General features: G+C 45.7%; 1 protein-coding gene across 1 annotated transcript in view; it reads right to left on the bottom strand.

Annotated features, from left to right (window-relative positions):
- Positions 1–5,757: 5,757 nt before the first annotated feature.
- The window catches only part of LOC137537295 (zinc finger protein 850-like), an 80,789-nt gene continuing 59,133 nt past the window's right edge, over positions 5,758–27,413 (bottom strand). The window contains exons 8-11 of the mRNA XM_068259372.1: positions 25,536–25,658; positions 24,231–24,328; positions 24,039–24,119; positions 5,758–7,453 (exon numbers count right to left, since the gene is read on the bottom strand). Coding sequence (XP_068115473.1) covers positions 6,095–7,453; positions 24,039–24,119; positions 24,231–24,328; positions 25,536–25,658 — 1,661 coding nt within the window. The 3' untranslated portion in view covers positions 5,758–6,094. The remainder of the gene's footprint in view (positions 7,454–24,038; positions 24,120–24,230; positions 24,329–25,535; positions 25,659–27,413) is intronic.

The following is a 27,413-nucleotide window of genomic DNA, read 5'->3' as shown; positions in this document are numbered from 1 at the left end:
TTAAAGGACACCTGAGGCAAAAAATAAACTAAGGAAATAAACAATTATAACTATCCTCCTTCTCCTAAAAATGACTAAGATATTCCAGTTTTATTTTTGTGTTTAAATCTACTTTAAGTTTTAACTGTTTTATTGTTTCTGCTCAATGACACATTCATTGAAGTATGCCAGAGCTAAAATCTATGAACTATTGGCCTATTTATCTCTTTGCTGCTCTCAGAAGCCATTTTCTGCTAGGAAAGTGTTTTAGGCCTTGTTCACATTGCGTTCCGTTCGCATGTCCGTCCGCATTGGGCGGGTTTTGTGGAGTTTTTCTTTTATCCAATTCCCGGCGATTACCTGCGCGTTGTAATTTTTTTACCCGCTTTTCTAAGAGGTTTTGCCAAGCGTTAGTCAGTAAGTGAACTCTTTGATCCGGAAAAGAATAAATACAACGCAATCGCTGCACTAAGCGATTTTATGAGCATTTCTGTTTTTCCTATTCCTTCCATTGAGGCAAAATCGCCTCAAAAATGGCTCGTGCAGCGCTTTTCTGAGCAGATTGGAAACCATCCGCTCAGATGAGAATTTTCTCTTAGAGAATCATTGCACAAGCGCTTTCAGGGCGATTTTGAAAATCGCCAGCGCTTAAAAAAATGCCACAAACACCCCTAGTGTGACTGAGCCCTCATACTTGGAATTTCTTATCAGTGAGGGACACACTGTAGCCACTTCCTGTCTGAGTCAGGACTGAGTCAGCCACTTACATGCCTGATATTTAACTCTTTAAGGTCACATTAAAACTAGTAAGGGCAGACTGCCGTCCCTGCTGCCCACTCCCAAGATGGTGCATGCTGGCACTGACATGCGCACAAGCGGCGCCCTGCATCCATTACATCACTTCCGCGGTAAACCGGAAGCAACTTACTCTGCCCTAATGCGTCCCTAGTGACGCATCCACCTACCCCACGCCAACATATGCATGACGCTTGGCGGCGCACGTTGCTGATGCGGAATTCTGGTCGTGTCCCCCGCTCGGCAGGAAGCGTACTCCCCGCCCCACACGCCCATTGGCTGGAGGGCGTGCTCCTTCACTTTTTAAGCAGTAGTTCCGGTGCACCTCGCCACTGAGGCGCCAGGTGTAATCCGGACACTTTGCTGGTAAGTTCTTTCAAGGGCTGATGCCCCCCTTTTCAATTCAATCCAGTTTTTATGATCTGACAGTCCCCTCTGAACCGTACACTGCTTATTATAGAGCACTTTGCCTATTACCATTACCCACCACGGGGATACTACCCTTATGGACTAATTCAATACTGGGTTTAACTGCATAATTCCCCAATCCCCCTCCTCCACTCCACTTTTCCCTCCCACCCCCTTCTTCCCTCTCCCCTACCTTTTTCCCTCCCTCTCTGTTTCACCTCAGCGTTACAATACTGGAACATGGAATTGTTGTACACTACACATGCAATACTAAAAGTGTGTGTATATATCTTTATTTCTGTTTGCAGTCTGTTTGCATACTCATTTGCCCTTTTGTCTGGATATACACCCTTTTGTGCCTTTTGTCCCCAGTCGTGTACTCCTGTCATCTATTGCCTGATGAAGCGGGCTTGGGTCTGTGAAACGCGTTGCGATTAACCCCTGGAGTGTACCAATAAATTTACCTTGTCTTGAATGCACAGCTTGTTATGTCTGCTTGAGGGAGGTAAGTTCACCGCTTCCTCCTAAGCAATTTTAACCATTTTAAGTACTGTTTTTATCCTTTTGGCGCCTCTGTTCTCCTTTACAATACGTTTAACATCCACCCCTGGTGGAGGGGGATACCCCTTTCTTTTCACGTCTACAGAGAGCGACTTCTTATTCCTGAGTGAGGACAGGACAATCTCCTCACCTGCCTGTACAGTGGTTGCCTGAGTGAGGACAGGACAATCTCCTCACCTGCCTGTACAGTGGTTGCCTGAGTGAGGACAGGACAATCTCCTCACCTGCCTGTACAGTGGTTGCCTGAGTGAGGACAGGACAATCTCCTCACCTGCCTGTACAGTGGTTGCCTGAGTGAGGACAGGAGAATCGCCCCACCTGCCTGTACAGTGGTTGCCTGAGTGAGGACAGGAGAATCGCCCCACCTGCCTGTACAGTGGTTGCCTGAGTGAGGACAGGACAATCGCCCCACCTGCCTGTACAGTGGTTGCCTGAGTGAGGACAGGACAATCTCCTCACCTGCCTGTACAGTGGTTGCCTGAGTGAGGACAGGACAATCGCCCCACCTGCCTGTACAGTGGTTGCCTGAGTGAGGACAGGACAATCTCCTCACCTGCCTGTACAGTGGTTGCCTGAGTGAGGACAGGACAATCTCCTCACCTGCCTGTACAGTGGTTGCCTGAGTGAGGACAGGAGAATCTCCTCACCTGCCTGTACAGTGGTTGCCTGAGTAGGGACAGGACAATCGCCCCACCTGCCTGTACAGTGGTTGCCTGAGTGAGGACAGGACAATCTCCTCACCTGCCTGTACAGTGGTTGCCTGAGTGAGGACAGGAGAATCGCCCCACCTGCCTGTACAGTGGTTGCCTGAGTGAGGACAGGAGAATCGCCCCACCTGCCTATACAGTGGTTGCCTGCAAGTAACCCTGCTTTGTGAGTATTATTCAATACTCTTTTTCATTTGTCTACCATTACCTAGACATACTACACTATATTGGGCTCTCGGTTCTCTCTTTTTTTATATATTCCAAAACGTTATCCAACCGATTACAACCATTGATGAAATACTTGATTAGGGGAGATCAGGTCGGTTTTGTCCCAGGGAGGGAGGCCAAAATGAACACAACTAGAACAATAAATATAATAGACTATGTCCGTTCACACTCCATCCCTGCTAAGTGTTGATGCCGTAAAGGCATTGGATAGGGTGGACTGGAACTTTCTTTGTACCACCCTACACCAAACTGGCCTTGGGAAAGCCTTAATTAACAAAGTGATGGCTCTTTATAGCCACCCTACTGCTCGTATCCGAGTGAACGGAATCCTTTCAGACTCCTTTTCAGTACATAATGGCACCGGTCAAGAGTGCCCCCTGTCGCCCTTATTATATGTGCTGGCCATGGAACACCTAGCCAATGCCCTACGACTAAATGGGGATATTCATGGAGTGATGATAAAGGGACAACATCATAAGGTCGCCCTGTACACCGATGATTTATTCATCTAGGTCTCCCAACCCATGATTTCCTTCCATAATATTCTCACAGAATTTGAAAGGTTTGGGTTTCTCAGTCATTTCAAGGTCAACTTAAACAAAACTGAAGCTTTCAACATATCTCTCCCTCGGCGTACGGTGCAGAGCTGCATCCTTTAACTTTACATGGCAGAAAACAGCTATACAATATCTCGGAGTAACGATACCTGCTGACTTAAGTCAACTATATTCCCTAAATTTTAGCCCTTATCTTAATGAGATTTCTCAATATTATAGGTCCTGGTCCTCACTTCCACTTTCCCTCTCAGCCAAAATAAATATTATAAAAATGGATATACTTCCTAAACTCCTATACAAATTCCAGACAGTTCCCATCTCCATACCTTCACATTTTTTCTCAGCCCTTAGATCTCTATCGTGTACATTTATATGGTCCACGGGTCAGCCCAGGATTAAATTCTCCACCTTAACAAGAGCTAAGTGCCAGGGTGGACTGGGACTACCAGACTTTGCACTATACTGTAAAGCTGCTCAACTGTCCAGAATAATTGAATGGCAGTATGCCTCTAGCGGGACTATTGAATCATATCATGAAGAATATCTAGCTCAATATAGTCTCAAATCTCTGGTGTGGATCCCCAACTCCCTGAGACTCAAAAATCTTGAGATCGCTTTCCTGAGCCGTCACACTCTTAAATGCTGGGACCAAATACAAAATAATCTGCATATTCTCCCTTCCCTTAGCCCACTCATCCCACTCTTTAACAACCCATTATTCCCAGCTGGCATAGATTCGAACAGGATCTTTCAATGGTCTAAGAAAAATAACCCGAGACTGCGAGAGATTTTCTCTTCCACTCTTCAAATTGACACTTTTAACAATCAGAACTGGCTTCTATATAGACAGTTTAGGAGTTTCATAGACTTCTGCAAGTCTAACAATTACTCCCCTAGAGATCTCACAGACCTAGAACCATTATGCCTTCATGCTGTTAAACCACAACATTTACTTTCTTTAACATACACCCTGCTGAGAGAGAGCATCCATAGTGGTAAACTCACTTTTATAAGATACTGGGAACATGCCTTAAACAGACAGTTCTCCACTGAGGATCTTCTCATTAACTCATGCCATGTCAAGAAGTAACAATCTTCAAGAAAGAAACTTCCGGATACTATCTCTGTGGTATAGATGCCCTGACACTCTACATCGTATATGCCCTGACACTCCTGATCTGTGCTGGCGTTGTAATGCAGATATTGGCACCCCTCTCCACATTTGGTGGCAATGCCCTTTGATCCTGTCTTTCTTGGACATAATCTTTAAGATCTACAGAGACATGACCCTCTCCCAGATGTCTAATTCTCCTGAAATCGCAATTCTCTCATTACTACCAGGATCTCTGTCTAAAGCTAAAAAAAAGGTATTCTCCGCCACTGCCTTACCGCAGCACATACTGTTCTAGCTAGACACTGGAAAAAGCTTGGCACACCTTCTTTACATGGCTGGGTTATTGCTATGAATGAACTGATGAGAATGGATGAACTCTCATCATTAGATGATAGTATCCTTGGTACTGCTGGATAGACTTTCGCGAATCTCAACAATTCACATCTATACTACATAACTTTCATTTGAATACCTTGAATACTGTCTTAGCATAATTACATACAAAAGGGATAATTCATACTATATTACATTAGGTTAGACATATATCACCCACTTTGACTATCCAGTCTTCTGTTTTGGGCTGGTTATGGTTACTGGCTACTGTTTATTAACTTCACACCTGAAATCTAATTGACATATGCCTGACTCTCCCCTCCCTTCCCCAACTACCCCTTACCTATCTCCCCCCCCCCACACATACATACCTTCCCTCCCCCCTCCCTTTATTAGGTAAATTGCTTTTTTATACATACTCCTGTTCAGCAAATAACATCTACAATAAGTTTGTCAGGCAGTTCGGTTGATAATTTTCGTACTATTACATTCCGCGATCTTTGTAAACACTGAATTGTTCATTGTTATTAACCTTTTTTGTATTTCTCTTTCACTTGTCATCAGTAACCAACATTTCGATGTTACCTTTGCCTAAATATTGTCATTGCCTTTACCATGCTTGCTTGTTTGTTTTTACAACTTCAAAAACTTTAATAAAAACAAATTGAACCAGAAAGGTCACAGAGGCAGGTGAATGTATACAGAACGTGTCTCTGTGTCCTAATAGGAGTTCACAAGCCCACCTCGGGTTCTCCTTAACCCTTGCAATGGAATAAATAAAAACCTGACACAGGCAAGTCGACTTAGTACTATATGTAGCCATGTTTATCTCATTATGTCACCTCAGTGCAGGGAGTTTAATGCTTTACAAACCAATGCAGTGAGCAGTATGAGAGAGTCCTCGGGATTCTGGGTAAATATGCTGCCATGTGCATTTAGCAAGAGATAATAGGAACACTGATGACCAAAACATTTCCCACACTCAGTGCAGTAATAGAGCTTCTCCCAGTGATGAGAGAGGGATAAGCGGAACTGAACAAGCCTGTTATTGGCTGCTGCACCCCCCCCCCCCCATCCTCCCTACTGCCTGCTATGCTGGGGAGATGGAGAGCAGTATGCTGTGGCCACTTCAGGTTCACTGGAGGCAAAGCTATCACTGACCATTACTTAGCACCTGTGTGAGTTCTACCGTGTCTTACGAGAGTCGATTGCTGTGCAAAACATTTCCCACACTCAGAGCAGTAATAGAGCTTCACCCAGTGATGAGAGAGGGATGAGCGGAACTGAACAGGCCTGTTATTGGCTGCTGCACTCCCCTCTCCATCCTCCCTACTGCCTGCTATGCTGGGGAGATGGAGAGCAGTATGCTGTGGCCACTTCAGGTTCACTGGAGGCAAAGCTATCACTGAGCCTTACTTATCACCAGTGTGAGATCTCTCATGACTGACAAGGTGTGATTTATGTACAAAACATTTCCCACACTCAGCACACGAAAATGGCTTCTCACCAGTGTGAGTTCTCTCATGTATATCAAGTTGTGTTTTCCGTGCAAAACATTTCCCACACTCAGCACATGAATAGGGCTTCTCACCAGTGTGAGATCGCTCATGTATAACAAGGCTTTTTTTATGTCCAAAACATTTCCCACACTCAGCACATGAATATGGCTTCTCACCAGTGTGAGTTCTCACATGGGTGACAAGGTCTGGTTTATATGCGAAGCATTTCCCACACTCAGCACATGAATAAGGCTTCTCACCAGTGTGCGATCTCTCATGTTTGACAAGACTTTTTTTATGTCCAAAACATTTCCCGCACTCAGCACATGAATAAGGCTTCTCACCAGTGTGAGTTCTCTCATGTGTGACAAGGTCTGGTTTATATGCAAAGCATTTCCCACACTCAGCACATGAATAGGGCTTCTCACCGGTGTGAAATCTCTCATGTCTGACGAGGTCTGATTTAAGAGCAAAGCATTTCCCACACTCAGTACAACAATAAGGTTTCTCACCAGTGTGAATTCTCTTATGTTTAACAAGCTCTGATTTCCATACAAAACATTTCCCACACTCAGCACATGAATAGGGCTTCTCACCAGTGTGAGATCTCTTATGTTTGACAAGATGCAATTTCTGTTCCATACATTTTCCGCACTCAGCAGATGAATATATCATCTCACCAGTGTGAACTGTCTCATGTCTGACAAGGCTTCCTTTAGTTCCAAAACATTTCCCACACTCGGTACATGAATATGGCTTCTCACAAGTGTGAGATCTCTTATGGGTGACAAGTTGTGATCTATAAACAAAACATTTCCCACACTCAGCACATGAATATGGCTTCTCACCAGTGTGATAACTCTCATGCCTGACAAGATGTGATTTCTGAAAAAAACATTTCCCACACTCAGCACATGAATAGGGCTTCTCACCAATGTGATATCTCTCATGTATAACAAGGTGCGATTTCCATGAAAAACATTTCCCACACTCAGCACATGGATAGGGCTTCTCTCCAGTGTGAGATCTCTCATGTCTGATAAGTAGTGATTTCCGTACAAACCATTTCCCACACGTGGAACAGGAATGAGACCCTCCAGCAGGGGGAGAGCTGTGCTGGGTATGAGGCCCCTCAGGGTTAGACAGGTGAGGGGAGTCTGGGGGAATATTTGGGGTCACCAGGATATCTGCAGGTGACTCTTGTCCAGTGACATCATCATCCGTTGTACAGTCTGTGGATACAGAGAGACGAGTCTCTGAGAGGTTCCTGATGCCGGGACTCCGCGCTGCAAATAGAGAAACATCATCACTTCCTGTTAGAGAATTCTGAGGGGAGGAGCAATTATCATTAGGGGCGGTCAGTGAGCTGCTGAGAATTCCAAGTTGGTGCAAAGATGATGCAGATTGGAAATGGACCAGATGCAGCGGCTGCATAATTTTACATATAATTTGCACCATCCCAGAGTTATTGGCATGTCACTGACCATCACTAGTTATCAGCCTGACAGAGAACTGCAGAAGGTTTTGCTCACTACAGGCGGCCAATCACAGGGCAATAACTTTGCCTTGCATGAAAATATCATGTAGCTAGGAATTCAGCCAATCAAATACATTTCCTGTTGTGTGATCACAAACCAGTTTTTACGGCATATTTTATGACATTTTTTATTAATGTTTCGAAATAAATTCTAGCAAGACTGTATGCTTAGGCGCATGAGTTGGTGTAACATACATGGAAAGCAGTACATTGTAGAGCTTGATGAGACAATGGCAGCAATGTGTTACTCCTGTGACAACAGACCTCTATGTACTTATAGCAAGACATCTGTATTATGTTTGTAGAGCAATGTGGTGTCACTTACACATTCTTATTACCATTGTATCCTCGTGTCACTCATATGCCCCTTGTAATGTCCCTTTATCTCTCTCTTGTCCCCAATTGTGCAAATAAAGATATTGGCCTCAATTCACTAAGATAATGCTGGAGATAATAAGGCAAGAGTAAACTTGCCACCACACAGTGAGAGAGTTATCTTATCTCTTCATTACTCAAGTTACCTACTCTGTAGTTAATTTACCTCCTCTGTAGTTAATTTACCTCCTCTGTAGTTAATTTCACACACAGTTAATTAACAGCCTGTCTTTAACTCTGGAGTTATTTTAAGGCTTGGATAGTTAACTTAAAGACAGAAGAGTTAACTTTAGGTTTGCCTGAGGTAAAATGTTTCCTGAATACGACATGCCTTATCACCATGGTGATAACTCTAGAAACGTTATTAAAGACAGGAGATAAGCTTAGTGAATTGAGGCCATTGTGATGTTACACACTAAATTATAGGAAATGCGAGGTGGAGGAATTATCCATTTATGTCATGGAGATCCCAAACCACTAATACTTCTGTAGCTGGATATAAATATAAAAATACACAGAGTAGTCAAAAAATTAGACACACCCCTTATTTGAAAGTCAACCAATCCAAGAGTGACGTAGAGTGATGTAACAATGCAGATACACCTATATAAGGAACACTCAGCTTCCGACAAAGTCGTTGTTAATCGTCATAATGTTCTAATATAACATTCAATAAAATGTGTTTTCCTCCTTTTTATTACCCATACAGTTATCATATTTGCTTTTGTGGTCAAGTTATATTTTCTGTTACAAATTACCAAAGTACAGTTTATTTGAAAGCTGCCATTGCATTTTACTGCACAGCTGCTATATTTATATATTATAATGTATCAAGTGATCACTTCTCAGCTCTCTCTCATTCTACGATGTATGCAGCTCTGTTTCAGCACACTGCTGGCTGTATACTAATTGTAGCCAGGCTACAAATCCGTATTCGGGAGATACCCAGATAGTTCTATCCGGATATCTCCCAGTAAACCTGTGCGGAGGGGGGGGGGGTGTCAATCTCACCTGTGTGACATCTTCTTGCTTCGTCCCTCGGTGCCTCCCATGATACGGTCCACGCGTCGGTCACGTGACTCCACACACTTCCTCCTTCCGGGTTGAAGGAGGAAGTGTTTGGAGTCATGTGATGCGCTTGGAGCGCATCGCGGGAGGCACCGAGGGACGAAGCAAGACGTCAGACAGGTAAGCTTGACACCCCTCCACAGGTTTACTAGGAGATATCCGGATAGAACTATCCGGGTGTCTTCCGAATACAGATTTGAGCAAGCCTGATTGTAGCAGACAGAAGAATGTAAACAAAGATAATGTTATCACCTCTTGCTTTCCACTAAAGAACCAAGTGCTGTGTTTACCTGTTTGAATGCTGTTCTGCTACAGAGGACATGCTCAGTTGCATAGCACTTTAATGTCAAAATGGGTACAACTAAAGATTAAAGTGACTTTTAAGGAGGGATGATTGTTGGTACAAGAAAAGATGGTGCTAGCATCTCTGAAACAATGACTGTTTTAGGATTTTCTCCCCTAATATCTCCGGTGTCTAGAGAGTGGCAGTTGAGAAAAAAAAAACTTCAAGAGATGAGGACTATTCTGGTCATAAAAAGGCTGGTAAATGACAGAGCTGAAAGGCAAGTAGCACGCATAGTCCACAGCAACAGAAGGGCAGAAACAAGGCAAATGACAGCTGAATTCAATGCAGCTGCATCACAAAGCCTATCCCAACGCCCAACAAGACGGACTTTGCTAAGGATGGGCTTTAGCAGCAGGAGACCATCAAGAGTGCCCTTGGTATCCCAGAAAAAAAGGAAAAGACGCCTGTTGTGGGCCCTTGTCACTGTGCTCTATCGGTCTCCAACTGGTTTGAGGAACATCAATCAAAGTTTAACCTGCTTCCATGGCCAGCTCAGTCCCCTGACCTCAATCCTGCTGAGCATTTGTGGGGCGAAGACAAAAGATCACTTCAAAGCTTGGAAACGCCACCATCCAATCTGACCCAACTTAGCGCTGCCGTTGTGTGAGCACGAGCCAACATTCCTCAGTAACAGCGTCAGCATCTTATAGAGTCCAGGCCAAGAAGAATATCAGCTGTGATCAGAGCTAAAGGTAGACCAAAACAATATTTTTTGGCGAGTATATAATACTATACAAAAGTGTATATGTACAGTAACGTACAGTCACCATAATCAGCTTATTACAGGCCAGTAACACTAAGTCACCCCTACTGTGACCAATCTGTGTACAGTAATGTACAGTGACCATTATCAGCTTATTACAGGCCAGTAACACTAAGTCACCCCTACTGTGACCAATCTGTGTACAGTAATGTACAGTGACCATTATCAGCTTATTACAGGCCAGTAACACTAAGTCACCCCTACTGTGACCAATCTGTGTACAGCAATGTACAGTGACCATTATCAGCTTATTACAGGCCGGTAACACTAAGTCACCCCTATTGTGACCAATATGTGTACAGTAACGTACAGTGACCATTATCAGCTTATTACTGGCCAGTAACACTAAGTCACCCCCACTGTGACCAATCTGTGTACAGTAATGTACAGTGACCATTATCAGCTTATTACAGGCTGGTAACACTAAGTCACCCCTACTGTGACCAAATTGTGTACAGTAATGTACAGTGACCATTATCAGCTTATTACAGGCTGGTAACACTAAGTCACCGCTACTGTGACCAATCTGTGTACAGTAATGTACAGTGACCATTATCAGCTTATTACAGGCCGGTAACACTAAGTCACCCCTACTGTGACCAATCTGTGTACAGTAATGTACAGTGACCATTATCAGCTTATTACAGGCCGGTAACACTAAGTCACCCCTATTGTGACCAATATGTGTACAGTAATGTACAGTGACCATTATCAGCTTATTACTGGCCAGTAACACTAAGTCACCCCTACTGTGACCAATCTGTGTACAGTAATGTACAGTGACCATTATCAGCTTATTACAGGCTGGTAACACTAAGTCACCCCTACTGTGACCAAATTGTGTACAGTAATGTACAGTGACCATTATCAGCTTATTACAGGCTGGTAACACTAAGTCACCGCTACTGTGACAAATCTGTGTACAGTAATGTACAGTGACCATTATCAGCTTATTACAGGCCGGTAACACTAAGTCACCCCTACTGTGACCAATCTGTACACAGTAATGTACAGTGACCATTATCAGCTTATTACAGGCTGGTAACACTAAGTCACCCCTACTGTGACCAAATTGTGTACAGTAATGTACAGTGACCATTATCAGCTTATTACAGGCTGGTAACACTAAGTCACCGCTACTGTGACCAATCTGTGTACAGTAATGTACAGTGACCATTATCAGCTTATTACAGGCCGGTAACACTAAGTCACCCCTACTGTGACCAATCTGTACACAGTAATGTACAGTGACCATTATCAGCTTATTACAGGCTGGTAACACTAAGTCACCCCTACTGTGACCAAATTGTGTACAGTAATGTACAGTGACCATTATCAGCTTATTACAGGCTGGTAACACTAAGTCACCGCTACTGTGACCAATCTGTGTACAGTAATGTACAGTGACCATTATCAGCTTATTACAGGCCGGTAACACTAAGTCACCCCTACTGTGACCAATCTGTACACAGTAATGTACAGTGACCATTATCAGCTTATTACAGGCTGGTAACACTAAGTCACCCCTACTGTGACCAAATTGTGTACAGTAATGTACAGTGACCATTATCAGCTTATTACAGGCTGGTAACACTAAGTCACCCCTACTGTGACCAATCTGTAGACAGTAATGTACAGTGACCATTATCAGCTTATTACAGGCCGGTAACACTAAGTCACCCCTACTGTGACCAATCTGTGTACAGTAATGCACAGTGACCATTATCAGCGTATTACAGGCCAGTAAAACTAAGTCACCCCTATTGTGACCAATCTGTGTATAGTAATGTACAGTGACCATTATCAGGTTATTACTGGCCGGTAACACTAAGTCACCCCTACTGTGACCAATCTGTGTACAGTAATGTACAGTGACCATTATCAGCTTATTACAGGCCGGTAACACTAAGTCACCTCTACTGGGACCAATCTGTGTACAGTAATGTACAGTGACCATTATCAGCTTATTACAGGCCAGTAACACTAAGTCACCCCAACTGTGACCAATCTGTGTACAGTAATGTACAGTGACCAATATCAGCTTATTACAGGCCGGTAACACTAAGTCACCCCTACTGTGACCAATCTGTGTACAGTAATGTACAGTGACCATTATCAGTTTATTACAGGCCAGTAACACTAAGTCACCCCTACTGTAACCAATCTGTGTACAGTAATGTACAGTGACCAATATCAGCGTATTACTGGCCAGTAACACTAAGTCACCCCTCCTTTGACCAATCTGTGTACAGTAATGTACAGTAACCAATATCAGTTTATTACAGGCCAGTAACACTAAGTCACCCCTACTGTAACCAATCTGTGTACAGTAATGTACAGTGACCATTATCAGCTTATTACAGGCCGGTAACACTAAGTCACCCCTACTGTAACCAACCTGTGTACAGTAATGTACAGTGACCATTATCCGCTTATTACAGGCCGGTAACACTAAGTCACCCCTACTGTGACCAATCTGTGTACAGTAATGTACAGTGACCATTATCAGCTTATTACAGGCCAGTAACACTAAGTCACCCCTACTGTGACCAATCTGTGTACAGTAATGTACAGTGACCATTATCAGCTTATTACAGGCCAGTAACACTAAGTCACCCCTACTGTGACCAATCTGTGTACAGTAATGTACAGTGACCATTATCAGCTTATTACAGGCCGGTAACACTAAGTCACCCCTACTGTGACCAATCTGTGTACAGTAATGTACAGTGACCATTATCAGCTTATTACAGGCCAGTAACACTAAGTCACCACTACTGTGACCAATCTGTGTACAGTAATGTACAGTGACCATTATCAGCTTATTACAGGCCAGTAACACTAAGTCACCCCTACTGTGACCAATCTGTGTACAGTAATGTACAGTGACCATTATCAGCTTATTACAGGCCAGTAACACCAAGTCACCCCTACTGTGACCAATCTGTGTACAGTAATGTACAGTGACCATTATCAGCTTATTACAGACCAGTAACACTAAGTCACCCCTAATGTGACCAATCTGTGTACAGTAATGTACAGTGACCGTTATCTGCTTATTACAGGCCTGTAACACTAAGTCACCTCTACTGTGACCAATCTGTGTACAGTAATGTACAGTGACCATTATCAGCTTATTACAGGCCAGTAACACTAAGTCACCCCCTACTGTGACCAATCTGTGTACAGTAATGTACAGTGACCATTATCAGCATATTACAGGCCAGTAACACTAACTCCCCCTACTGTGACCAATCTGTGTACAGTAATGTACAGTGACCATTATCAGCTTATTACAGACCAGTAACACTAAGTCACCCCTACTGTGACCAATCTGTGTACAGTAATGTACAGTGACCGTTATCTGCTTATTACAGGCCGGTAACACTAAGTCACCTCTACTGTGACCAATCTGTGTACAGTAATGTACAGTGACCATTATCAGCTTATTACAGGCCAGTAACACTAAGTCACCCCCTACTGTGACCAATCTGTGTACAGTAATGTACAGTGACCATTATCAGCATATTACAGGCCAGTAACACTAAGTCACCCCTACTGTGACCAATCTGTGTACAGTAATGTACAGTGACCGTTATCTGCTTATTACAGGCCGGTAACACTAAGTCACCTCTACTGTGACCAATCTGTGTACAGTAATGTACAGTGACCATTATCAGCTTATTACAGACCAGTAACACTAAGTCACCCCTACTGTGACCAATCTGTGTACAGTAATGTACAGTGACCGTTATCTGCTTATTACAGGCCGGTAACACTAAGTCACCTCTACTGTGACCAATCTGTGTACAGTAATGTACAGTGACCATTATCAGCTTATTACAGGCCAGTAACACTAAGTCACCCCCTACTGTGACCAATCTGTGTACAGTAATGTACAGTGACCATTATCAGCATATTACAGGCCAGTCACACTAACTCCCCCTACTGTGACCAATCTGTGTACAGTAATGTACAGTGACCATTATCAGCTTATTACAGACCAGTAACACTAAGTCACCCCTACTGTGACCAATCTGTGTACAGTAATGTACAGTGACCGTTATCTGCTTATTACAGGCCGGTAACACTAAGTCACCTCTACTGTGACCAATCTGTGTACAGTAATGTACAGTGACCATTATCAGCTTATTACAGGTCAGTAACACTAAGTCACCCCCTACTGTGACCAATCTGTGTACAGTAATGTACAGTGACCATTATCAGCATATTACAGGCCAGTAACACTAACTCCCCCTACTGTGACCAATCTGTGTACAGTAATGTACAATGACCATTATCAGCTTCAGTGTTCTCCCCAGAATTTTTTTCAGCCGGGTGGCATGAAAAAGTAGCCGAGTGGGAAAGTAAGGGCCCTTTTCCACTAGGATGTGCAAACGTAATTGCGCTGCGATCACGCAACCTACAATCTACACTACCTGTGATTTCTCCATATAGCTGCCGGGAACGGAGCACGATTGCCCGACAACTGTGTTTTGGAAAAATACCTGTTAGTGTCTTGTAATAGGTATTTCTGATAGTCCTTCAGTCTGGCCCCCTGAATTGAGAGTACACTGGATCCGTCCTATTTAAAAAACACAGACTTTGATTAATTAAACCCAATTAAGGCCACCTGCCTGCATATATAGGTGCACCTCCCCCTTCATCCCTCACTTATCACAGAGTAATATACACCAAGGTGCACACACGCAAAGTCAGAAGGAAGTGAGTCAGAACGAACCTTACACCAGGAGTGACTATAGGGTATGGGTAATAGAGGGGGCCGGACTGAAGGACTATTAGAAATACGTATTACCAGACACTAACAGGTATTTTCTCTCTGCATCCTCCAGTCCGGCTCCCTGAATTGAGAGACCACAGAGAACTTGCTCTTACTCACAATTAGGGTGGGACAACTGCCTGCAGAACTTTTCTTCCGTAGGGCATGTCCTGATTTGACAGCAGGTCAATTCTGTAGTGCCTTATAAACGTTGATGGGTTTGACCATGTTGCAGTTCTACAAATTTGATCTAAAGATGCCCCTGCTCTTTCTGCCCATGAGGTAGAGACTGATCTGGTCGAATGGGCTTTAATTTGCATTGGAGATTGTTTACCTGCTGACTGGTAGCAAATGTCTATCGTCTGTCTAATGATCCATCTAGCTACCGAGGATTTAGTGGCTTGCAAACCTTTCCTTTGTCCTGCAAACAAAACTAGTAACTTCTTTCATCTTCTCCATTGCTTAGTTCTCTTCAAATAAACTAGCACTGCTCTTCTCACATCTAAAGAATGAAACAGTTTTTTTTTTCTAGTTTTAGGGTTAGCACAGAAGGAAGGGAGAATTATGTCCTGTGAAATTTTGAATTTACTTTGGGAATGTATGTCTGATCAGTCCTGAAAACAATTTTGTCAGGTTGTATCGTCATATAAGGGTCTTTAGTAGATAAAGCCTGTAAGTCACCTACCCTCCTAGCCGTCGTCATGGCCAACAGGAAAGCTACTTTAAGGGTTAGATATTTTGGGTCAATTTGATCTAACGGCTCAAAAGGAGGTTTCTGAAGCTCCTGTAGTACCAATGGCAGGTCCCAAGGTGGAAAGGTCTTTGACTGAATGGGCCTGGACCTTGACACTGCTTTAACAAATGCTTTAACATACTGTTCTTTTGCCAATTGTCTATCTAGGAATATAGACAAAGCTGCAATTTGTACCTTAATAGTACTAACCGAAAGACCCAAATCTACTCCAGTGTTCTCCCGAGGCTCATTTAGCTGGGTGCTCCACCCGGCTAGTTTTGATGAGCACCCGGCTGTCATCAGCTCACCTCCTGCTATGCTGTAAGCAGTGGCAAACAGAAACACCGGCCCTGCATTTTCTCATCTCACCCCACCCGGCTACTTTTTCATGCCACCCAGCTGGAAACATTTTTCTGGGGAGAACATTGTACTCCATCTTGTAGAAAGTCTAAAACGAGTGGCAGACCATTTTGGTGTGTTTGGAAACCTCTCCTTTCTTTCCATCCATTGAAGGTTTTCCAAACCTTCCCATAAATTATCTTTGTAACCTCTTTCCTACTTTTAAAGAGGGTCTGGATTACTTTGTCTGAAAACCCTCTTTGCTAACAGCTGCTTCTCAAGATCCAAGCTGGGAGACTGAGTTTTTGTGGATCTGGATGAACGATTCCATTCTGAGAAAGTAGATCTGGCCTGCACAGGAGTTTCCAAGGATCCTGTATAGCTAGCAATCTGACTATTGGAAACCAGGCCCTTCTGGGCCACCAAGGAATGATAAGAATCACCTTGGCCTGTTCTAACTGAATCTTCCTGACCACCCTTAGAAGCAGATTGAATGGAGGGAATGCATAGACCAAGTCCTTTCCCCAATTTACTGTTAGAGCGTCTAATCTGTTGTTCCTTGAAGAGACGTCCAACGAACAAAAATCTGGAAGTTTTGCATTTAAAGGGGAGGCAAAGAGGTCTATTCTGGGAAACCCCCCACCTCTGGGTTATGAGTTTGAAAATCTCTGGACAAAGTTTCTATTCTGCCTCCCGTACTGTCCTGCGACTTAAACTGTCCGCTAATTGGTTTGTTGAACCCTTTATGTGGACTGCCGACAGAGATAAGAGATGCTTTTCTGACCAGTGAAGAATCTCTAGGGAAAGGTAAAGAAGTGTACGGACTTTGGTTCCGCCTTGCTTGTTTAGATATGTCACCGTTACAATATTGTCGGACAAGATTTTGACATGCTTGCTCTTCACTACCTCTATCAGAGCTAGTAAAGCTTCTTTTACGGCTGACAGTTCCCTGAAGTTGGAGGAACTTAACTTCAGTTCCTAACTCCATACTCCTTGAATCTGGATATTCTGGCAATGGGCCCCCCAGGCGCTGACGTCTGTGGTGACCCTGATTTCCTCCTGCTGGACCCAACTTCGGCCCTGAGAGAGATTGTGGGGGTCCTGCCACCAACTTAAAGAGTTTCTGACTTGCTCTGTTGGCTTTCACTTTCTCTGTTGGCCTCCCCCTTCTGATAGTAACCACTCCTGTAGAAGGTGGGGGTGTAACTGTGCCCACTGTAATGCTGGAATGCAAGATGTCATGGACCCCAGTAGAGAACATGCTTCCCGTAGCGAGATCTCTTCTTGACTCAGCAAACTTGAAATCTTTCGAGAAAGTTTCTCTATCTTTTCTAGGGGTAACCAAGTTTTTTGACTTACTGTGTCTAACGAGTAACCTAGAAATAAAACCTTTTGGGATGGAACTAAGTTTGACTTCTCCCAAATGATCACCCATCCTAACCTTTGCAGGATCTGTAAGCAAATTTTTAAAACTCTTTCTAAATGTTCTTTTGTCTGAGCAAAAATAGGAAAATCATCCAGATATGGGACAATTCTGATATTTTCCAGGTCAAGGCAGGCTGTCACTTCTGCTACAATTTTCATGAAGATGCGTGGAGAAGCTGCTAACCCAAATGGGAGGGCCCTGAACTGGAAATGGTTTTGTTGCCGAATTCCAGGGCAAACCTTAAGAATCTTTGATGGACCGTGGAGATTGGAACGTGTAAATACGCGTCTTGAAGATCGATCAAGGCCAATCAAGCAAAGGAAGTCAGGAGGTCCTTTACCGAGTAAATCTTTTCCATCTTGAATTTTTTTCTCTCTTAGAAAAAAAATTCAAGTTGCTTAGATTTATAATAAGGCAATATTTTCCTGACGGTTTTCGAACCATGAAAATGTGAGAGTAGAAGCCCTCCCTTAGTTCTGAAGGAGGTACTCTTACCGCTACGATTTGCAGAAGCAAGGAGGTGACAGCCTGCCTTAATGCCTGAGCTTTGTCCCTGTCTTGCGGAGGTTTTGTCAAGTAGTACCTGGGGGGAGGCTCCCTGCTGCATTCGAGTTTGCACTCCAATTTTATTATATTCAATATGAACTTGTTTTGTGTGATACTTTCCCACTGAGGAAGAACGTTTAATAGCCTCCCCCCGACCTGAAACTGGTCATTTTGCGTCTTTGTTTCCTGGGGTCCGAGGTTTTTGGGACACGTTTGTTCCCCTACCTCTACCCCTGAAGTAAGACCATTTCTTGTTCTGTTCAGGATTTTCCCCTTCTGTGACATTTGATTCCTACCCTGGAAATACCTCTTGGTAGTGGTTTTCTTACGTTTATCAGGGAACTTTTTCTATTTGTCTGTTGACCTGGATAAGATATTCTCCAAATCTTTGCCAAAAAGTAACTTCCCTTCAAACTTCATAGCACACAACCTGCTTTTGGATGTAATATCCCCCTTCCAGGTTCTCAAATTGCTCTCCTTATAGAGTTTACAAAAGCTGCAATTTTAGCTGTACCTCTAAGGGATTCCACTAGCGCATCACAGATGAATGCTAAGGCTCTAGAAACCCCCGGGAAGGACTCAAGAACCTGTTCTACTGGAGTACCCCCTGCTAGCAACTGTTGCATCTCATCCACCCATGAAATAAGATTCCTGGACACACAGATAGACGAGATGTTGGGCCTAAACAATAAGATGTTGGGCCTAAACCAAAGGGAAATTCTTCCCCAATTCTTTCCAAAACCTCAACTTTTCTATCTAATGGGTCCTTTAAGGCCCCAGTATCCTCAAAGGAGAGGTCCGCATCTTTAGAGAATTGAGAAAGTGCTGCATCCAATTTTGGGCACTTATCCCATCTCTGAATTTCTGCCTCTTTAAAAGGAAATTTGTGTTTGAAGGATTTTGGAACTAAAAATCTTTTCTATGGATTTTCCCATTGGTCATCAATGATACAATCTAATGATTGTGTTTAACAATTGCTGGAAGCAGCATCTGCCATGTGGAAGAGAAAGAGATGGCGAGCAGACGCCGTCGTGGCATCTGCTTCCGCTCGCCCTGCCAGCGGTGGGAGTGTCTGCCTTCTCGCGTGCATCGGGACGTAGGCGGAAGTAGACTGCATGACCTGGAAGTGGTTCCCCACGTGTCATACCCGCTCCGGAGACGTCCAACAATGCGCAGCCCAGCATCCAAAAGGCAACTGCCGCCTGTCCCAACAGTCGCACAGCCACAGCAAATAGATTAAAGGTAATCTACCCCACACACCTATTGCTATGAGCCACACCGCAATGCTAGCCCACCATTTGTAGCTAGCGCTGCACGCAGAGAACTTGGCCTAGGTCTAAGGGTCCTAACGACTACAACGCAGGACCCTTAGCCTAAATCTGTAAAAGAAATCCAGCCTGTGTTACCAATAGGTTAAGAAACACAGTGAAAAGTGAGGGATGAAGGGGGAGGTGCACCTATATATGCAGGCAGGTGGCCTTAATTGGGTTTAATTAATCAAAGTCTGTGTTTCTTAAATAGGACAGATCCAGTGTACTCTCAATTCAGGGGGCCGGACTGGAGGACGCAGAGAGAAAATACGACGCATGCTAGTGGGAAATAAGCACTGCGATTTACATGTTATCACAGTGCTCATCAAAACGGCTGCAATCCGCTTTCTGAAGCGCAGCTAGTGGAAAAGGGCCCTAAGGTCATGCTGGGTGGAAAAGGAGGGTTACACCGAAGTGGGGTAGGTGGGTAAGTACGTCAGGCTGGTGGGTTGGGTAAGTGGGTAGGTAGGTCTGGCTGGTGTCTAGTGAGGTAGGTTAGGTTGGTGGCTAGTGTGGTGGGTAGGTCAGGCTGGTGGCTAGTGGGGTGGGTAGGTAGGTGGTCAGGCTGGTGGGTAGTGGGGTAGGTGGTCAGGCTGGTGGGTAGTGGGGTAGGTGGGCAGGCTGGTGGCTAGTGGGGTGGGTTGGGAAGTGGTGAGACTGGTGGCTAGTGGGTGGGTGGTCAGGCTGGTGGATAGTGGGGGGGGGGGGGTGGTCAGGCTGGTGGCTAGTGGGGCGAGTTGGTAAGTGGTGAGGTTGGTGGCTAGTGGGGTGGGTAGGTGGTCAGGCTGGTGGCTCATGGGGTGGTGATCAGGCTGGTGGTTAGTGGGGTGGTGGTCAGGCTAGTGGGTAGGTGGTCAGGCTGGTGGGCTAGTGGGGTGGTGGTAAGGCTGGTGGGCTAGTGGTAAGGCTGGTGGGCTAGTGGGGAGGTGGTCCGGCTGGTGGGCTAGTGGGGAGGTGGTCCGGCTGGTGGGCTAGCGGGGAGGTGGTCAGGCTGGTGGGCTAGTGGGGAGGTGGTCAGGCTGGTGGGCTAGTGGGGAGGTGGTCAGGCTGGTGGGCAAGTGGGGAGGTGGTCAGGCTGGTGGGCAAGTGGGGAGGTGGTCCGGCTGGTGGGCTAGTGGGGAGGTGGTCAGGCTGGTGGGCAAGTGGGGAGGTGGTCAGGCTGGTGGGCTAGTGGTCAGGCGGGCTAGAGCGCCAGCCAGCCGCCTGATTCATGTTGTCTCCTCTTTCCAATACTGCGCACACTAAAACTGGAAGTAATATGCGCAGCATCGGAGAGAGGGGACAGGAGACAACGTGGATCAGGCAGCTGGCTGGCGCTGTAGGGTTTGAGACAGCCCAGAGCCGGCGACGCTGAATCTTCCGCCAGAGGAGCTGGTTGAGCGGGGGAAGAGGGAGGGGGGGAGAGATCAGACCTCAGCTTCTGCACATCGGCATTCACCTACCCCACACTGCTCGTGGCCGAGTCACTCTGCCCCCCACCGAATCGCCAATGAGATTTGTCAGAGTAAGGACCAGCAGAAAGTAGCGGCTTGTGCAGAAGATTTGCTGTTCTTCCTTACTAATCTGCTTATAACTCTTCCTAACTTAACCCAGGAATTTGCTAAATGTGTCTACCTCTCTCGCTTCAAAATTAATTTTGATAAAGGTGAACCCCTCAATGTCAATCTACCGCAAAATAAAATCAGCACACATCACTTATTTGGGTACAAAGATCACATCTGACATTAAGGACATCTTTAAATCCAATTTCCCACCCCTCCTTGAAACCCTTAAACTTGATATTAAAAATGGGATTTCCCTCAGCTATCCTGATTGGGACGCATCTCGGTGCTTAACATGAATATCATGCCAAGATTACTCGATCTCTTTCAATCATTGCTGATCTGTATTCCGAATGTTTTTCAGAGGCAGACACAAAAGATCTTTAACAGATAATTTTGGAAAGGCAAACCACCTCGGTTGCAAAATCAAATTCTTTGTAGACCCAGACAGGATGGAGGCCTAGCAGCCCCAGATGTCTGAAAGTATTACCAGGCGGCAGTCCTAACCAGGGTGGTTGACTGGAACAGGAACATTCTCACGAAACAATGGACACTCATTGAGCAAGCCTAGACAACTTTTCCATTACACACTCTCCCATGGATATCCCAGTCTCCTAAATCAACCTGGTCTCACTCATCACTGGTCGCCAACACCTTGCAGATTCTTGGACAGGTGGGCCCACTTAATCACATGACACCCTGGCCTTCCCCATTGTTATCAATCCTCAATAACCCAGACCTTCCTCCAGGCCACACCTGCTAAATGCAGCCAGGGTAGTTCTCATTAGGTCTCGGGGCTCTGTAACAGCCCCGTCTCTCCAAGAGTTTATATAAGAAGTCGACACAGTACGCCGACTCAGATTTGATCCTAGGGAAGACGGATCAGGTTAAGAAAACATGGGATAGTTAGAGGGAATCAGATGACCTTAAAATTAAACTTGCCCTGGCTTAAAAGACAATGTTCCCCCCAGACTGGCTTTCTGCAATATCTTGTATGGGTCAAGCAAATACATGAGCCCCCCCCCCCCCCTCACCTTTTACATCGGTGATGTCCAGGAACAGTTTATTCCTTTTGCTTTGGTCTCTGTTTAGGAGGTTATCCAGCTTTTTCGAATTGTGGACCTTTAGAGGTCACTTAAAAGGTAATCCTAACAGAATGACTACTTGTTAGTCTTTCCTTTTTAAAACATCCAGCATGGAATTCTACATACATCATAAGAGGGTCAATCTGACTAGCAGTTAAATGTTATACATCAAATCTGACCTTCTGTATAATTTGTATGGCATGTTTTACTGTGATGACTTACTCTACGTTTATTATTATATGCCGGATCAAAAATCTTTCAATAAAGAAAAAAACAAAAACTGAACAGGGAACTCCAATCAGGGTGTCTGTACTGTTATTGTTAGTAAGATGTCACCAAACACAATCACAATATCTGAGTACAAATAACAGCTCCTAACATGGCCAGTCTGTGAGCAGCAATACAGCCACACCAGCAATATACACACACATTTATTCTATATTTCTGCTGATTACTCACCTGTTCTGCGCTCTGTAACATTGTCCTCCTCTTTACTTGTCCTCATCATGTCCCCCTCCTCCATAGACTGCTGATCACTCCTCACATACGTCTCTTCTTCTTCCTCTTTACTTGTCCTCATCATGTCACCCTCCTCCATACACTGCTGATCACTCCTCACATATGTCTCTTCTTCTTCCTGTTTACATGTCCTCATCATGTCACCCTCCTCCATAGACTGCTGATCACTCCTCACATACATCTCTTCTTCTTCCTCTTTACTTGTCCTCATCATGTCCCCCTCCTCCATAGACTGCTTATCACTCCTCACATACGTCTCCTCTTCTTCCTCTTTACATGTCCTCATCATGTCACCCTCCTCCATAGACTGCTGATCACTCCTCACATATTTCTCTTCTTCCTCTTTACTTGTCCTCATCATGTCACCCTCCTCCATAGACTGCTGATCACTCCTCACATACGTCTCTCCTTCTTCCTCTTTACTTGTCCCCATCATGTCACCCTCCTCCATAGACTGCTGATCACTCCTCGTATACGTCTCTTCTTCTTCCTCTTTACTTGTCCTCATCATGTCACCCTTCTCCATAGACTGCTGATCACTCCTCACATATGTCTCTTCTTCTTCCTCTTTACTTGTCCTCATCATGTCACCCTCCTCCATAGACTGCTGATCACTCCTCACATACGTCTCTCCTTCTTCCTCTTTACTTGTCCCCATCATGTCACCCTCCTCCATAGACTGCTGATCACTCCTCGTATACGTCTCTTCTTCTTCCTCTTTACTTGTCCTCATCATGTCACCCTTCTCCATAGACTGCTGATCACTCCTCACATATGTCTCTTCTTCTTCCTCTTTACTTGTCCTCATCATGTCACCCTTCTCCATAGACTGCTGATCACTCCTCACATACGTCTCTTCTTCTTCCTCTTTACTTGTCCTCATCATGTCACCCTCCTCCATAGACTGCTGATCACTCCTCACATATTTCTCTTCTTCCTCTTTACTTGTCCTCATCATGTCACCCTCCTCCATAGACTGCTGATCACTCCTCACATACGTCTCTCCTTCTTCCTCTTTACTTGTCCCCATCATGTCACCCTCCTCCATAGACTGCTGATCACTCCTCGTATACGTCTCTTCTTCTTCCTCTTTACTTGTCCTCATCATGTCACCCTTCTCCATAGACTGCTGATCACTCCTCACATATGTCTCTTCTTCTTCCTCTTTACATGTCCTCATCATGTCACTCTCCTCCATAGACTGCTGATCACTCCTCACATATGTCTCTTCTTCCTCTTTACATGTCCTCATCATGTCTTCCTCCACCATACACTGCTGATCACTCCTCACATACGTCTCTTCTTCTTCCTCTTTACATGTCCTCATCATGTCACCCTCCTCCATAGACTGCTGATCACTCCTCACATATGTCTCTTCTTCTTCCTCTTTACATGTCCTCATCATGTCACTCTCCTCCATAGACTGCTGATCACTCCTCACATATGTCTCTTCTTCCTCTTTACATGTCCTCATCATGTCTTCCTCCACCATACACTGCTGATCACTCCTCACATACGTCTCTTCTTCTTCCTCTTTAACCACAGCACTTACATGTATCAGTTCTCCACCCTAAGTTCACAAAATGAGAGCCAATTTAAATTGTGACCACAGATAACAGCACATGCAGGAGGATAATATAATACAGTTTGGAGTCTCTGGAGACCCCCCAGCTCCACCTACCTGATGATGCCGGGGGGTGGTGTGACCTTCCTGTGGACAATCCCAGGAATAAAGAGGACCTGTACATCTCTCTGGTGGGTTCCTGTTACTGGATACATCTGTAGGAAACACACACACTGACTGAATACATTGTCTCTATGTGATTATCAGATGATGGGGGATCTAGGTGGACAATCCTGGGAATAAAGAGGACCTGCACATCTCTCTGGTGGGTTTCTGTTACTGGACACATCTGTAGGAAACACACACACTGACTGAATACATTGTCTCTATGTGATTATCAGATGATGGGGGATCTAGGTGGACAATCCTGGGAATAAAGAGGACCTGCACATCTCTCTGGTGGGTTTCTGTTACTGGACACATCTGTAGGAAACACACACACTGACTGAATACATTGTCTCTATGTGATTATCAGATGATGGGGGATCTAGGTGGACAATCCTGGGAATAAAGAGGACCTGCACATCTCTCTGGTGGGTTTCTGTTACTGGATACATCTGCAGAAAACACACACACTGACTGAATACATTGTCCATGTGATTATCAGATGATGGGGGATCTAGGTGGACAATCCCAGGAATAAAGAGGACCTGTACATCTCTCTGGTGGGTTTCTGTTACTGGATACATCCTGTGGTCTAAGGAGACCAAGATAATCTTATTTGGTTCAGATGGTGTCAACTGTGTCAGTGTGTGTTGCCTACTGTGAAGTATGGTGGGGGGAGAGTCATGGGTTGGGGCTGCATGAGTGCTGCTGGAATTGGGGAGCCATGAATGCCAACATGTACTGTCTGTGACACACTGAAGCAGAGCATGATCCCCTCCCTTTAGACACTGGGCTGCAGGGCAGTATTCCAGCATGATAATGGCCCCAAACACACCTCCAAGATGACCATTGCCTGGCTATAGAAACTAAATGGTAAAGGTGCTGGACTGGCCACGCGTGTCTCCAGACCTAAACCCCATTGTGCACCTGCGGGACATCCTCATATGGAAGGTGGAGGAGCGCAAGGTCTCTAACATCGCCCAGCTTCATCATGGAGGAGGGGAAGAGGATTCCAGTGGCACCTGTGACGCTCTAGTGACCTCCACGCCCAAGAGAGGCAGTGCTGGAGAATAATGGTGGCCACGCAACATATCCACACTTTAATCAGAATGTTGACACTTTTCCCTTACGGATGTACTTTTTGTTGTGAGAGCCTGCATGTGTTTATCAGATAATGGGTGGGGGGAGGGGCGGCTTTATCTAGGCGGACCCCAAGTACTGCTCTCTCCTGTACAAGTAATGAAAGTCGCCTCTTACCCGGTGATGTAAGGGGCGGCTGACTCTCCATCATGGCGTCCTTGTAGAGGTCCTGGTGTCCTTCTATATACTGCCCCTCCTCCATGGAGAAATAGATGAGACAATGAGCCTCCTTATAGGAACCTGACACACAGAATGATACAGTCACCACCATACAAATCACTAGCTGTCACTGGATACTGTCCCATAATTCCTGCTAATGCTAAACTCACCCCGACAGCAGATCAGTGAGGATGTTGTGGGCTTCTTGTGTCTCTCAGATATCAGGGGGTGAGGTGGGGATACCGCGATGGTCAGCAGACTTCACAGAAGGGAAACTCTGTATGCAGAGACTGAAGGTAAGGTCATGTGACACTCCCAGAATCCTCCTCATCTCTCCAGTCATGTGACACTCCCAGAATCCTCCTCACCTCTCCAGTCATGTGACACTCCCAGAACCCCCCTCACCTCTCCAGTCATGTGACACTCCCAGAATCCTCCTCACCTCTCCAGTCATGTAACACTCCCAGAATCCTTCTCACCTCTCCAGTCATGTGACACTCCCAGAACCCTCCTCACCTCTCCAGTCATGTGACACTCCCAGAATCCTCCTCACCTCTCCAGTCATGTGACACTCCCAGAACCCTCCTCACCTCTCCAGTCATGTGACACTCCCACAATCCTCCTCACCTCTCCAGTCATGTGACACTCCCAAATTCCTTCTCACCTCTCCAGTCATATGACACTCCCAGAACCCTCCTCATCTCTCCAGTCATGTGACACTCCCAGAACCCTCCTCCCCTCTCCAGTAATATGACATTCCCAGAATCCTCTTCTCCAATGATGTCTAAGTCTGCAGTGCGTGTCTATTCTCTTTGTGTGACAAACAGGAAGTGCACAGAATGTCCTCTACACTATACACTTCCCCACCCCCACTATGTGCTCCTCCCTCACCCCAATACCTGTCCTCCCCTCCCCCACTATGTGATCCTCCCTCACCCCAATACCTGTTCTCCCCTCCCCCACTATGTGCTCCTCCCTCACCCCAATACCTGTCCTCCCCTACCCCACTATGTGCTCCTCCCTCACCCCAATACCTGTCCTCCCCTCCCCCACTATGTGCTCCTCCCTCACCCCAAAACCTGTCCTCCCCACCCCCATGTGCTCCCCCCTCACCCCAATACCTGTCCTCCCCACCCCCATGTGCTCCTCCCTCACCCCAATACCTGTCCTCCCCTCCCCCACTATGTGCACCTCCCTCCCCCCAATACCTGTCCTCCCCTCCCTCACTATGTGCTCCTCCCTCCCCCCAATACCTGTCCTCCCCTCCCTCACTATGTGCTCCTCCCTCCCTCCAATACCTGTCCTCCCCTCCCCCACTATGTGCTCCTCCCTCACCCCAATACCTGACCTCCCCTTAACCACTATGCGCTCCTCCCACACCCCAATACCTGTCCTCCCCTCCCCCACTATGTACTCCTCCCTCACCCCAATACCTGCAGTCCCCTCCCCCACTATGTGCTCCTCCCACACCCCAATGTGCTCCTCCCTCACCCCAATACCTCCCCTCCCCTACTATGTGCTCCTCCCACACCCCAATACCAGTCCTCACCTCCCCCACTATGTGCTCCTCCCTCACCCCAATACCTCCCCTCCCCCACTATGTGCTCCTCCCTCACCCCAATACCTGTCCTCCCCTCCCCCACTATGTGCTCCTCCGTCACCCCAATACCTGTCCTCCCCTCCCCCACTATGTGCTCCTCCCCTCACCCCAATACCTGTCCTCCCCTCCCCCACTATGTGCTCCTCCCTCACCCCAATACCTGTCCTCCCCCCCCCCGCCCACTATGTGCTCCTCCCCCACCCCAATACCTCCCCTCCCCCACTATGTGCTCCTCC

This window comes from Hyperolius riggenbachi, chromosome 10 (genome assembly GCF_040937935.1).
Source record: "Hyperolius riggenbachi isolate aHypRig1 chromosome 10, aHypRig1.pri, whole genome shotgun sequence".
Lineage (NCBI taxonomy): Eukaryota > Metazoa > Chordata > Amphibia > Anura > Hyperoliidae > Hyperolius > Hyperolius riggenbachi.
This window is presented reverse-complemented; position numbering and strand designations above follow the sequence as displayed.